The following is a 14,543-nucleotide window of genomic DNA, read 5'->3' as shown; positions in this document are numbered from 1 at the left end:
AGGTTGGTGATCCGAGCCAAGAAGGACAAACTGGACGTGAACATCCGCGTGAGAAACAGTAAAGATAACGCCTACAACACCAAAGTGGTGCTCAGCTTCACGGCAAACATCAACTACGTCAAAGTGGAGGTGAGATCACTTTGACGCTCGCAAAGGAGAAATGATGTGGAAAAAAAGCACGTTTCTGTAAAGAGTCTTTAAAGCAACCTACGTGATTACAGTTTTGACCTTGTTTTCCTTTGGATTGTCAGCCGGAAAAAGACTGCACTCTGAATCACACCAAAGTGGAATGTGCGGTGGGGTACCCCTTCCTGGGGAGCAATGTGGAGGTAGCGCTTTCAAACAACCCAACAACTCCCGGCATGTTTGATCAATGCTTTTTGTCCTTCAAGAGGCCATGTGATGTCCACAGGAAGCTTTCAAAGTGAAGTTTGAGGTGGATCCGAATCACATTCATCACAACATCCAAATCAACGTGACAGCCACGAGGTACAGTCACTTTTTTACGACAAGAAATCACACTGAAATTAGACTGAGCATTATCATCATATTGCGTGTGTGTGTGTGTGTGCCCGCGTGTGTGTTTGCGTGTGTCCGTTTTATTCCCCACAGCGACAGTGAAGAGCTGACCTCCACCCTCAATGACAACACGGTGCACATCTCGATCCCCGTCAAGTATGAGGCCGGCCTTGTTTTCACTGTGTGAGTACGCTTTAAACACTGTTATTTCTTAGTTACCGTTGCTAAGGGCCCGAAATGATCACAATAACACAAATTAAATTTCAATATTTTCACTGTGTGAGTACGCTTTAAACAGTTATTTCTTAGTTACCGTTGCTAAGGGCCCGAAATGATCACAATAACACAAATTTAATTTCAATAAATCCAAGTGAGGCAGCATGGTGGTTGACTGGTTAGCATGTCGGTTGACTGGTTAGCATGTCGCCTTCCAGTGCAGACGTGCAGGGTTCGATTCCGGTTCTGGCCTTCCTGTGTGGAGTTTGCATGTTCTCCCCCATGCCTGCGTGGGTTTTCTCCGGGTACTCCCGTTTCCTTCCACATTCCAAACATGCATGGCAGGTTTATGGAACACTCGAAATTGTCCCTCAGTGTGATTGTGAGTGCGAATGGTTGTTTGACTATGTGCGCCCTGTGATTAGCTGGCAACCAGTTCAGGTGCCCGAAGACCGCTGGTCGTGAGGAAAAGCGGATTAGAAAATGGATGGATGGATAAATCCAAGTGCGACTTGGATTAGAATAGAATTGATTTCCAGATTTCCATCTGTGAGTTCAATTTATTGTGGGCACTAAATAAAATAAAATTAATCAGTTAAATTAAATTTAAAAATATATTGGTTTAGGCCAAACCAGCAATAACAAAAAAATAAAAATAATAATTCCAGGTCTGGTTTTATATAATAAAAAGGCCATTTAAGTAACCAGCACTTTTTGGCATCCATTTTCAGGGGGTTTGATTTGTCCATCGTGTGGAGGAAGACACACTGCAGTAGATGTCGTGTGATCATCGTTGTGGTTGTTCATTGATACTCAAATCTGACTCTGAATCTGCTTGAATTCTTTGCAGGCGTCCGGTGGACGAGCACGTGGTGGTGAAAGAAGGCGAGCAGTACTCTGCGGTGTTCAATGACACCCGCATGATCGGCGAGCAGGTCAACATCAGCTACACGGTAAGACTTCCAAGTCAAGACTTTTTAAAGCTCAAAATACGTTAAAAAAATAAAATAAAATATAAAAAAATAATCAAGTAGTATATAGATTTTGAAATAAATAAATAAAGTGAATATATTTTTTTAAGGTTATAATGTGACTTTTTCAAGTATTTCAATGTTGTCATACACTGACAAAAAAAAATGTAAATTATTAATTTTCTATGTTTGGACTGTATAACTGTCAAATATTTTCAATGTTGAAGACGTAATTGCCCCCCCAACTCAAAAAAAATTAATAATAAAAAAGAAAGAAAACTGCCACCTAATAATTTGCTCGCTAATATATTGTCCACTTTTTGCCCAAAGTCCGCTGGGACAGGCTCCAGCTTCCTGCAACACTGAACAGGGATACGCGGTATCAAAAAATGGATGGTTGGATGACTCTACTCATTCCAACGGGCGATTCAATCTATCTTTTTTCCACATGTCTTAGATGGAGAAAGCAGGCGATATGGTGACTCCTCCTCTTGATCTGACGGTGACCTATCCCTGGCTGTCACCTCGTAACAATTACTTGCTGTACTTGACGCACATCGTCACCAGCCCGCAGGTGAGTGCCATCACCCCCACCGTCGGCACACTTTTTTTTTTCTTAGTTTTTCTTTTTATTTTTTTCACATATTGGACAAGATCCGTGTCGCAATGGAATTTTCTCCTCTTCACAGATGAAATGCGACGCGGCCGCTTTGATCAACCCTCTAAATCTCAACCCGGACGTCGTCAAACCCAATCCAAAGAAAGAAACACTCGGCGTCTTTCTTCTGGTGGGTGGCAAAGGGACTTTTTTTTTTAAACCCCTTCATGCACCCTGTAACCTGCGAACATGATAAACTGCCCCTGAAAGGGTTCAGGATATTTGTGTTCCTGTGCAAGTTTCCCTCCCGCCTCACCTGCTGTGTTTGAATTGCACTGCAGAGCTGCGAGAACCTCCCGTGTGCCTCATTCAAATGTTTCATCCCAGAAGCCAAAGTCAGCCAGGTCAACGTTAGCTTCCGAGTGTGGAAGCCCACATTCATCAAGGTGGGTAGATTTGGATGATGATCTGTCAAATGCGTTGTTCTTTTGTTTCTTTTTTAATCGAGTTTATACCAGTCAAATGCAGGTTGACGGTAGTTCTCCTCAGAAGTCAATGGAAAACGGTGCCAGAATTGGGATGTCGTCATGTTTGACAGAATGAATTGAAAGGATTTGTATGATTTTTTTATTGACGTCAGCGTTTTTGTGGGGTCTTTCAGGCGGACTTTTCCAGTCTGCACATGCTGGTGAACGCCACTCTGGCGAGCAGGAACACCGATCTGTTTGTGCTGATCCCCAGTGACAGCACCCGAACTGTGAGTCAGCATTTTTTTATCTGGATTTTGTTGATGTAATATGAAATAACTCGTGACTCATTTTGGCTCCCCCCCCCACCCCCCCCCCCCCCCCCCCCCCCCCCGTCAGGTGAAGATCCAAGTCTCCAAGGAGAGCTTAGGGGGAATCCCCATATGGATCATCATCATCAGCATCCTCATAGGTCTTCTCATCTTAGCGCTTGTCATTTTTGCTCTCTGGAAGGTACGCTAACGTGCTAAAATTCAAAGTACGGTGGTTGCGGGGTGGCCATTTTGGTAGGGGCGACGTTTCCATCAAAGGCAATACATTCACATTGAAAATAAGTCAAATTGCTCATTTCCCCGGCTAATTTTCATGAGGTTTGTTTTTTTGACAATGCCCAAATCTCAAAATATTTCATCAAGTCGTGAACAAGCGCCCCCCGCCCCCATATTGCTCAATTCCTTCTTTCAAGCATCTTTTGCCAATTTCCGACAACCATTTTGGAAATTTCCGCTGTAAACATTTGTTGCCTTCCCCCCGCCAGATGGGCTTCTTTAAGAGAAAATCCCGGGAGTTCTCCAAGGAGGATATGATGGATTGAAGCTGACACGCGAAGAGGAAATGAGCGCCGCTTCTGGAGTCACTTAAAAAAAAACACTGAGTGTGTGACGATAACACACTGCGACTACCTTAGAGTACAAAAAGCCATTCAACGGAGTCCACCACTTACACAGGCAAAGTACATGTTTGCTTTTGGACTGTTATGCACTTCAATTGAAAAAAAAAATGCACTAGTTTTTTTTTTGTTTTTTTTGCTATCAACATCCAAAGTGGCCACATCACCATTTTTTAATTCTATTTTTACTGTACAGAGACGTTTATGACTTATAGCTGGTGCGTGGAACCCTTTTGCTATTTCGCGTTCCATAAAGTGTATATTCATGATGACGCTCTCGGAATCGCTGTTTATGGCTATTCTTCTGACAAAATAACTGACTTTTTAGCTTGAGCAACCAATTTGACCGTGTGTGTGTGTGTGTGTGTGTGTGTGTGTGTGTGTGTGTGTATATATATATATATATATATACAAGTAGACGCTCAAGTATGCTAGCGTCATGGCACATCCTGTTTTTTGTATTTTATTTTGCCAAAAAAGAAAAAAAACAATGGAAATACAAATATTTTGTGTTAAGTGTGTGGCCTTTTTGCTTAATCCCACAATCTGATATTGTACTGTAAATATCACAACATTTAAGTTTGAAAATGTATATAAATGTATCTTTTTGGTTTTCGTTGTTGTTGTTGCAATATTTGAAGTTATTTAAGAGATGTTGCCCACAAGCCATTTATGTTTTTGCGCTCAGGTATTATGACATATATCAAAGACATTAATTACATGTCGAGGCAGATTGTGGATTTATGTGAATATGAAACATGGATTTATTTTGAAGAGGAAATGAAATTAATTTTTTTCCTGCAGTAATTTGCAGTAATTTTTATTCATGGAGGCAACCCTTCATACACTGACTATGCTGTGTGTATGTGGCATCCAACAAAACCAAATGCAGCTCTGCTTACCCTTCGGGTTTGACATGATAGCAGTGGGGCATGTGGGTGTTTTGCTTGAGTAACTTTAAATCTTAACTGTAAACAGTGTAAAATTTTACTGAAAAAAAAGTGCAACTACTTGTGCTCAGAAGATGCCATGGATGAAAACGTTTACTCCTGTACATAAGTGATGCTTCTTTGAGTTAATACTAGATTTCATTGCTTGTTCTATGGTATTCATCACACTTTTCAATTTGGCATCAATTTTACACTTTGCAAGTTTGTTGACGTGACACAAGATGATGATTTTTAACTTTTGAGGCATATTTTTCCACTTTAGTGACATTCTTGTGTGCAGAAAATATTTTTTGAATTTTTTTTCTTCCACTCTTCTATTTTATTTTATTTTTTTAACTGTTGCAAGCCATGCAGTGGTTATACGATGCGACACCATAGTATGCAATGGCGTACAGGTGCATCCTATGAAGATTTTTTTTTTTCCAGAGCTCTTTTACTTTCCATATTTAAGCACAACCTGTTGGTACAGAAAGTCATTTCAGAAAATTTTATGTCTGATATTGCCTGTTTGCATAGATAGACTAAATGTGGTCCGGAATCACTTGTTTTATTTTATAAGATCTCCAAGCAAACCAACACTGCTGTGAAGTCTTCAATGTGATGATGCACTGATTTGTTTTGTCAGGCTGTCTCAATTTCTGGGCAGCATACACAAACTGTAGGATTATGAAGATTTTGTAAATACAAATGTCATACATACTGTGTTCTTTATGTTAAATATTTTAAAATTCATTCTGTTTGTGTATTATACAAATGCTTCCATACAAATTTGCATATATTTTCAAGTTTACCGCGTTTATCTTTTACAGCCAAATGCGATTTCATTTCTATATTTTTCCAAACAAATAAAAAATGCCTTCACAACTTTTAAATTTCTCATTTTTTGTAGATTATCATTTTATTCTTGATTTTTTTCTTCATCTTTAGTTTCACTGTACTGCATTTTATTTGCCCATTTTGCCCCCCCCAAAACAAATGTTTAAATTGCGCAAAATTGTATTTAAAATAAATTACCTTAGAAAAATGTTTAAACTTTTTTTAATAAAGTTGAAATGTTAAATAAATGCACAAATGAGCCTTATTTATAAAATGATGCAATGTGCAATGATTCAATATGAAAAGAAAAATCCTTTACCCACACCATTTTTAAATTCTTAATTCCTGAATTATAATAACAGTCAGTTACTTGTTAAAATATAAAGCATCCAAATGTTCAGTGAATTAATTAGTCAATTTTAAATTCTTTTGGTTGATAAAGGAGTCTTGTTTGTTAAACTACATATTCAATTCCAAAATAAAATGCCACAAATAAATGAAGGGGAAAAAAGTACAGTCAAATGAACTTTATATTCAGGACAACCCGATTTTAAAATGCAGTATTTTTTTTTACAGAAATAAATGTAGAATAAGCGTTATTTTAAAGTAAATTGAAAACGTGATTACAATATATATTTTCATGAAAATATATACATCAAAATAGCAATATTTAAATTGTCAAAATGTTATTCTTCAATTTAAACATAAACATGCCACAAAAACTGTCACTGTTTTGTTCAATAAAGTTGAATTTTCACAAGTTTTTGATGCCATTATTTTTGTCGTCAAGGAAATACAAGTGGCACTTACTTCATCCAAACGACAAAACAATTATAAAGATGAGTTATTTATTAAAATATAAATAGTTGTATGTGACTGAATTACTTTTAGTCAAAATTAGTATGCTAAACGTGACCTTACAGTGCCTGCGAGTCTAAATTAGGGACGCAAAAGTGGCCGCTCTCTCCTCTCCTTCTTGAGTTTCACTCATCAGATTCTACGCAGCAGCGCGCCGTCTAGCGTCGTTCGCCAGCACTGAAGCGATAAGTGGCTGCCTTGGGGAGGGGAACGCTAGGCACGGGAATCCATCTTGGTAATAAAAAACAACAAACCAAAAAGAAAACAAGCCCCCCCCCCCCAAAAAAAAAGCACAAGGGAAGGGAGAGCGATAGCTTCCCCGGTACTCTATCTCCCAGTTCTCACATCGTCGACGGCGCTGTGGGGGAGCCCCGGGAAGGGCTTGCTTTGTGGGCCGCTTGTAGGATGTCCCGTCATGAGGGTGAGTTGATCAACTGCGCCGTCGTGTCTAACGAGCTCCTGTCCAATCTTAAAATGAAGCGAATGCCTCATTAACACTCCTTATTTTAGACGCGATTGGGCAGCGACAGTCATTTTAGGACTTTTAATGTCTATAGTTAGGAACTTACTCGGCATCATGGCGTAGCTTAGCAGTTAGCCGTTGCTTGGAGCTGCCCAGTTAGCTCCGGCTAGTAGCGCTACCTGTGCTAACAGCGCCAACAACATGTTGTCGTTATGGGCTTACTTTTTTGACACTTAAAGACACAAAATAACACAAGTAGACGCACATTACATACGTGTCACCTATGTTCTGTTAGCTATCTGCTAGCCAGGGAGCTAACATTGGCTCCCAAGAAGTGGGTCGTTTAGCGAGTGCACTGTCATCAAGAGTCAGGCCGCAAAAGTCCCCAACGTGTTTTTTTGCACTGATACAAGTTGACGGAGTTTTTTGGGAGGTATTTTCAATTACAAATTTAGAGTTATAGACCCAAATTGGAGGGTTGTGCGTGTTGTTTTGGCCACCTGGGAAGTTTTGCGTAATACTAACAGGTTAGCTCAAGCGAGATCAAGGAGAACAGCCTCGCAAAAGTTGGTCATGTGGCACAAAGATGGAACTTTATTGGCACCCGGCAGGTTCTCCCCCCCCCCCCCCTCAAAGATATTTTAAGATGACGGTCATTTGAAAAATATTGTTTAGATTAGGCGGCCAGCTGCCGTTGACATACAAAGTGAATTTGATTCCTCATCCGACAGTCACAGGTGCGTGTTTGCTAATTGGCTGTCTGAGCGCAGAGAGGTGTGTCCGAAATGTTCCAGGACTACCGGTTTCCTCTTCAAATTAGAATGTCTATAGATCACACCTTCAAGCCTTTGCTTGTTTACGTGCACGAGAACAGGCCACAGATGTGGGGAGGGCAACTAGTGCCAGTTTAAAATGCCACGAGCATCTGACAGTTCCTGGCCGAGAACATCATCACCATGCTGGAGCAACCTTCCCACTTACCTGGTTGGGAAGTTCCGTCAGACTTGGAGGGGTAGCTCAATGAGGAAAAACTTTTGTGACCCACCTCCTATGATGGTTTAGTGCATTTGGGTGAAGAAAAATAACACGTTTTTTTGGAAGACTGACTATGATGTGACGTCGTAGAACGCGCTGTGCTGTGGAACACAAGATGAGAACGGCTCCCAACTAATTACAAAAACTACTTTCAGCGAAATGCAATACTGGGTTTTTAATTGTTCATTTGTTTTGATGGCAGTCTGTCGAAATATATTTCCTACATAAAACTGTCAGTACAGCCATTCCTACAGTTCTGTTTCGTTTTTTTTTTTTTTCTCAGTTATCGTCCCACATGTACTGAGGTTTGTCTGAATTTTTCCCTGTCTGTTGTAGGTGTGAGCTGCGACGCTTGTTTGAAGGGAAACTTCCGGGGAAGACGCTTCAAGTGTCTCATCTGCTACGACTACGACCTGTGCGCGTCGTGCTACGAGAGCGGCGCCACCACCACGCGGCATACCACAGAGCATCCCATGCAGTGTATATTAACCAGGGTAGACTACGGTGAGCCTTCAGTTGTTGGTTTTTTTTTTTTTTTCTTTACTGTCATGATCCGCGATGGGCGAGTGGTTTTATTGAATCAAGTGGGCGCGCATGATGCAGTACTGCTTCGACCGCCGCAGATTTGTACTATGGCGGCGACACCTTCTCGCTGGAGCAGCACCAGGCGTTCACATGTCCTTACTGTGGCAAGATGGGCTTCACGGAGACGTCTTTGCAGGAGCACGTCACCGCAGAGCACCCCGAGACCTCCACCGAGGTGGTGAGTATGCCCGCTCTCTCCTCTCAAGACAGCCACTTTCTTTTAAACGTAATGTACTTTTTTGCAAGTTTTTTTTTTAAGATGACAAGGCTTAGCTTGTACTTTTGCTTCTGCGTTCCAGATTTGTCCAATATGTGCCGCCTTGCCCGGCGGGGATCCCAATCATGTTACAGATGACTTCACAGCCCACCTCACACTTGAGCACAGAGCACCTAGAGATTTAATATCCTTTCACTCGGTTTACATCATCGTTGGATGTGTATTGATAGTAAACTCAGCAGATGATTGGCAATGATTTTCTGAACCCAGTCCGACACTCACCTGAATTGTTTTGACAGTCGCGTCAACAAACGAGCCACCCTCTGTTACTTTTGTTTTAAATTGCAGCATTACAACGACCTTTGCAATGAACCGAGCAGGTGATTGCTAGTCTAAATCGTTTGTTGACAACACACCAAATAGCTACGGTAGTTGGCTTTACCTTTTTTTTTAGGTAAGGCAAATGTCAATAACGTTTGATAGGTGGTTGATGATTGGCAATAATTTGCTCAAACGAGTCTGACTGGTTTCGTGACATCAGAATGAACAAAATAGCCACTCGCCATTACTTTATTTTCGGGCCTTACCGATTAATTGGCTGGCCGATATTAGCGCTGTAAAAAAAAACAAAAAATCCCAATATTTAATTGTTTTTTTCCTGCTGATTTTCCTTCTGGAAAGTTGGAAAAATACTGAAAGACAAAGTCACGTCACACGATCAAAGTCCTGCCTGTAATTCTTGTTGTAGGCAAACGACCAAAACAGAACTCATTGCCTAATTATATGCCTAATATCAACATTGGCCTAAAATTAAAAAAAAAAAATCCTTATTGATCAGGCCCTACTTTGTTTGAACACGTCGACAACTTTTTGCTGAACTGACACTCGCAAGTCGGTTGTTGCCAACAGCGAGCACGAAGACAGCCCCACACTGCTACTTTGTTGTAATACAGAGATGTATTCTTGTGGTCAATGAATCAATTCCTTATGGAATGGATTTGGGATAATGACCCGAGCGAATGCTTCACAATCTTGAAACGAACCACGCTGCTACCCGCGCGTCAAAATGAGCGTGTGTACGATGCTCTTCCAATGTCTGATATCAATGCAGCGCTTTGATGACATCATGAGCTTTGTGAAACCACACAGGGTTACCTCGCTGTCTTTTGTCACGAGCTGAAAGAGACTTCTCTTTATGGTATTACCCCCCCCCCCCACCCCCACCCCGAAAAAAAAATGCACACCTGACTTCCGCCTCCGTTTTCGCCGCCGCTATCGCGCCTTAACGGGGCCTCGCTTTACGACGAGTCCAGCAGCGTCCGGCACGTGCGGCGGATGTTCCACCCCGGGCGGGGACTGGGCGGCCCCCGAGCGCGACGCACCAATATGCACTTTACCGGAGGCTCTACGGGCGGACTGTCCTCGTCCACGTCATCGTCGCAGAGCTCCACCTACACGCCCAGCAACAGGGAGGCCATGGACCCCATCGCGGGTAAGCACGCCGGCGGCACCTTCGCAACTTCCTGTTCTTACGGATTACGTTGCCTGTAGTTGCGTGCGAATCAACAACGGCGCTCTGTTTTGACTCGTGTGCCTGAAGGCATGATTAATGGACATCCTTATTTGTGTGACATTGCGACTCTTAAAATATTTTTTAACATTTTTTGGGGGGGGTCACATATTTTTCCCTCCCTGTTACGAAATACAACTTTATTTTTAGAACTGCTTTTTTTTTGTGTGTGTGTAATTTAATACGCCGTCATCCACTTAACACACGATGTGATTTTCTCTGAAAAATAATCAGACTTTATGCTTATGACATTGCAACATTTTCTCGTAACAGGTGTTTTTGAAGTGTTTTTTTTAAATTAAAATGTTTATTTGTATTTATTTATTCATGATGAAATACTACTTTATTGTTCGAACCTTTGACATTTTCAATTAGTAAATCCAGCTGACCAGCAGAAACGGCCAAATTTGGATTACTGCACCACGGTTTTGCCACATGCTCATTATTTTTTAATTTTTTTTCTCCCAAGAAAACCTTTTTAAAGGTTTCCATAATTTCTGATCAATTAAGAAACAGTTTTGTATTATATATGACTGTAGACACTTGTGATGGGATTTTTTTTTTCAGAAAAGTAATGACTTCATTCTTATAACATTGACTTTTTTTTCTCAGGCAAATATGACCTTTTTTGCATGTATGTTGATATCTTTACTTTTTTTTTTTTTAAGGCAAATGTAATTTATGCCAGTCACGGTTGATTGTAGGGAATACAGGATGAAGTTGTTCAAGTTGTTTGTTTTCCGCCAGAGTTGTTGTCGCAGCTGTCGGGCGTGCGGCGCGCAGCGGGCGGCCAGATCAACTCGTCGGGGCCGTCGGCCTCGCAGCTGCAGCAGCTCCAGATGCAGCTGCAGCTCGAGCGGCAGCAGGCGCAGGCGGCGCGACAGCAGGTCGAGACGGGCCGCCACGCCGCCCGGCGCGGCAACAACCCGGCCAACGCGTCGGCCTCGGCCACCGCCGCCATCCCGCCGCCCAGTGCGGCCGCCGCCAACACGGGCGCGCCGGCCGAAAGCAACCCCTCGTCCTCGTCCCACAATTCTCAGTTTCTATTAGCGCGGTATGTGGCACTTGTTTTTAGTTTGGTGTGCTTGCACAGTCTCATAAGCTAAAGCTAAGCCTTTTAAAAAAATTCTCGTTTTATTGATATTTATTCGACATTTTTTATTGTGGTTGTGAGCATTGCCATGATTCTTGCCGCCGGCGTGCAGGCTGAACGAGCCCAAGATGTCGGAGGCCGAGCGCCAGCTGGCAGAGGGCGAGCGCGCCGACCGCAGCCTGTTCGTGCAGGAGCTGCTGCTGTCCACGCTCATGCGCGACGAGAGCTCGTCGTCCGACGAGGACGAGCGGCGGGACTTCGCCGACTTTGGCGCAATGGGCTGCGTAGACATCATGCCCCTTGACGTGGCGTTGGAGCACCTGCAACTCCGCGAGAGAGCCTCCTCCTCCGCCGCCAAGGAGCCTCCGCCGCCGCCTCTTTGATGTCCAGGCCGTGTGCAGACTTTGTCCCACCTGCTGCAACTGTCAGTGATGGACGCCACCCCTCTCCCTCCAAAAGCCCATCATCCCATACAATTTTCTTTTGGGGGGGGGTGGCAATGAGGATTTTGGGGGGGCGGGTGGTGTGAATGTAATGCAATTTTTTTTTGTTTTTACGTGTAAGTAAAACTCTTAAGGAGCCGCATACATGACATGAGGGACACAAATTTAATTGTGGCTATAACTTGCACATAAAATGCTTATTTCTGGTCACAAAACTATTGCACACAAAACATTTGTTGTGGTGATAACGGTTACACCAAAATACTAAATTGTGGCCCCAAAATGGGTGTAATGTGCGCACAAAGTACAAAATTATAGCCGTATAAGGTGCACATGAAATCCTAATTTGTACCCAGGAAATGAATCTAAAATATGAAAATGCTAAATTCTGGCCCTGAAATGGGAATAGTGTGCGCGCCAAATCACAATTTATGGCTGTGAAATAAGCGTAACGTGCACAAGATAGTAATTCACATAAACATTTTGTGATCACAAACTTGTTTTGACAAGTATACTAATTCTTGGGAGTACAGTAGGGGTGATATTTTTGTTTTTTTAAACTCAGGGCTTCTTGGTTAATGCAAAGGGCTACCATTTCGATACACAATTCTGGATTTTTTTTTTAAGTGCTCAAATTACTTTTATGTTATTAAAATTTGAAGGGAGAGTGCGCTCAATTTGCTAACTCCATAATTGTGCATTTTGTTTGCATGTTATATCTTAATTGCCACAATTTAAATATTCCCCACCCATGTCATGTGTGGGGCTCGATAAAAGTGAAACCAGATTAAGTGGGGCTCAGCATAGCGACGGAGTGAGTAAACGAGCATACATATATATGAAGTTGATAATCATTCAGTTCCTGCACTCAAACCCCCCGCCCCCCAGCCCAATACTTAATCAGAGAAAATGCTTGACGGCTATCAACCGTTGCTTCTTACGGGATGCAGCTCCAAACCTAAACAACTCTCACCCATACACCCCGACCCCACCTCGCCATGCCCCGCACCTATAAATAGCCCCACTCCCCATTGACAAGCCCAGAGGACGTGGGGCCCCCTCTGCCCAAGCTGCTGTTTGTTTCTGACCATTATCAATAAAAAAAAAAAAAGTGCTCGAATGGGTTACCGTAATAACTACTGCATGCGGTTCGTTGCAGCGCGCATGATCTTTAATCATTCAAAAAAAAAAACATCAAAAAAAATCCCAAAGCTGACACGCTAACTCTGGTTACCTTTCCTTGGATGCCTCTAAAATCCAGATAGCGTGCTTCTCTTTGGGTTTGGGGTCATGAAGAAAAACCGTGAATGGTTAACGCAAATCGGAAGGAGGAGTCACAAAAAACGGATTCGTGAGTAGACACCGTGTACAGTAATCCATAGACGAGTGCTTGTGTCTGTTCACATTTTTTTTAATCCCCCCCCCCCCCCCCCCCCAATCATTTTTCTGCTAAGGCTAGCACTTTGTATTTATTCATGTTTGTTTCGGAGCCTTGACGAATCTCGACGACTTAGCGCCTTCTATGTTGACCCTACTGTGTACAAAACAAGATGTATATTGAATTTTGTGGCTTTAATAATGGTTCAAAGACATGGGCGGACGTTTCTTCTTTTACCGAAAAAAAATGTACATCGAGAGTACAACAAATCCAAACTTCACAGCTCTCGATGAAGCCAAGAGGCCTTCACTGCTTTGCACCTCCTTAGGTTGAAATGAAGCCCGGGCGTTGTCATGCACAAAGGATTATTGGAGGACACATTGAAAACCAAAATATCGGAACGTGACGAGAAAAGATATTGCCGTCAAATACTTGGAAAGACCGTAATATTGCGGGGCTAATGTTAAGCCCTTGGGAGTGTTTGCGAAGGTAGCGAATGTAGTTTTTCGACACTGTTCATTCAAGGTCGCAGACGTTTGCCAACAGTTTTAATCGTTTTACTTGTCGCAACAATAAAAACTGTCGGCGACGATTAATACTGTTGGCGTATGTCTTTGCGACCTCGGACGAACCCTGATGAAAAATCAATGTCTGCTCCCCCAGCAGATGTTTGCCGCTCAGTCGGATATATGGTTTTAAAGGCGCAAAAGCCAGTCATAACTTTGCAAGAAAAGGTGGCAAAAATAAGCCAACACAAGGTTAGAGAAAAAAAATACATTAAAGAAGTAAGGGTACAAGGAAAAATTACTGTTGGTTGTGTTTTGGATTGAAGATGGGAAAAGCAACGGTCTTATCGTCAGTGGTTAATTTGGCCTTCATGAGCGATTTACCCGACAGAGACCCTGAATAGTAGAAAAAACAACATAACAGCACGCAACTGTGCCACTTACATCATCTGGAGACGTTCAGAATAAATATTTATCTCATAACGGACAGATGACATTTTAATACAATTTCAATAGGCAGGTTTTGGTATTCCAACTTGTACTAAAAGAATAAATAAAAATGCGAAAAGATACAAAAAAGCTGAGAAAGAAGGCAAAACGTTTGTGGCACAAGTACAGACCCCTTGAAAAACGCAACAGGTGAAGTGGGAAACCAAGCAACAAGTGTGAATTGTGAACGTTTGCAATCTCTGTGACGTATTAATGAACAGATTAGTGCCGCCGAGAAACAGCTGTTGGCGAAAAGGAGGACAACCTTGAGCATCCGAACCCAGGATCCGGAACCGGCGGCTCTATGCAAGGTGAGAAACCTCCTCACCCACTAAATAGTGCTAAGTCTTATGATGGCACCATAGGGGTATTACACCCCCCCCCCCCCCCCCCCAACGTGTGCGCGTTTGGCAGCTGTTC

General features: G+C 42.5%; 2 protein-coding genes across 2 annotated transcripts in view; both read left to right on the top strand.

Moving 5' to 3' along the window:
• Window positions 1–5,536, top strand: part of itga1 (integrin, alpha 1) — a 32,345-nt gene extending 26,809 nt beyond the window's left edge. Inside the window, exons 21-31 of the mRNA XM_086135457.1 lie at window positions 3–129; window positions 252–329; window positions 413–489; window positions 613–702; window positions 1,586–1,688; window positions 2,164–2,280; window positions 2,396–2,494; window positions 2,646–2,750; window positions 2,966–3,061; window positions 3,171–3,284; window positions 3,589–5,536. Of these exons, the coding sequence (XP_085991583.1) occupies window positions 3–129; window positions 252–329; window positions 413–489; window positions 613–702; window positions 1,586–1,688; window positions 2,164–2,280; window positions 2,396–2,494; window positions 2,646–2,750; window positions 2,966–3,061; window positions 3,171–3,284; window positions 3,589–3,645 (1,063 nt within the window). The 3' untranslated portion in view covers window positions 3,646–5,536. The remainder of the gene's footprint in view (window positions 1–2; window positions 130–251; window positions 330–412; window positions 490–612; window positions 703–1,585; window positions 1,689–2,163; window positions 2,281–2,395; window positions 2,495–2,645; window positions 2,751–2,965; window positions 3,062–3,170; window positions 3,285–3,588) is intronic.
• A 982-nt stretch (window positions 5,537–6,518) lies between these two features.
• On the top strand, window positions 6,519–13,345 carry kcmf1 (potassium channel modulatory factor 1). Its single transcript, XM_086135590.1, has 7 exons — window positions 6,519–6,765; window positions 8,179–8,346; window positions 8,466–8,605; window positions 8,727–8,828; window positions 9,947–10,136; window positions 10,962–11,268; window positions 11,420–13,345. Exons 1-7 carry the CDS (start codon window positions 6,750–6,752, stop codon window positions 11,688–11,690), a joined length of 1,194 nt encoding a protein of 397 aa, XP_085991716.1. The 5' UTR covers window positions 6,519–6,749; the 3' UTR covers window positions 11,691–13,345.
• The last annotated feature ends 1,198 nt before the right edge of the window (window positions 13,346–14,543 follow it).

Source organism: Hippocampus guttulatus, chromosome 17 (assembly GCF_054856545.1).
Source record: "Hippocampus guttulatus isolate MCC_2025c chromosome 17, RoL_Hgut_1.0, whole genome shotgun sequence".
Classification (NCBI taxonomy): Eukaryota; Metazoa; Chordata; class Actinopteri; order Syngnathiformes; family Syngnathidae; genus Hippocampus; species Hippocampus guttulatus.
This window is presented reverse-complemented; position numbering and strand designations above follow the sequence as displayed.

Excerpts from the sequence above, each read along its gene's own strand:
- kcmf1 (XM_086135590.1), top strand. Across the intron at positions 8,606-8,726 it reads CCGAGACCTCCACCGAGGTG|ATTTGTCCAATATGTGCCGC; the intron begins GTGAGTATGCCC and ends TCTGCGTTCCAG. Across the intron at positions 11,269-11,419 it reads TCTCAGTTTCTATTAGCGCG|GCTGAACGAGCCCAAGATGT; the intron begins GTATGTGGCACT and ends GCCGGCGTGCAG.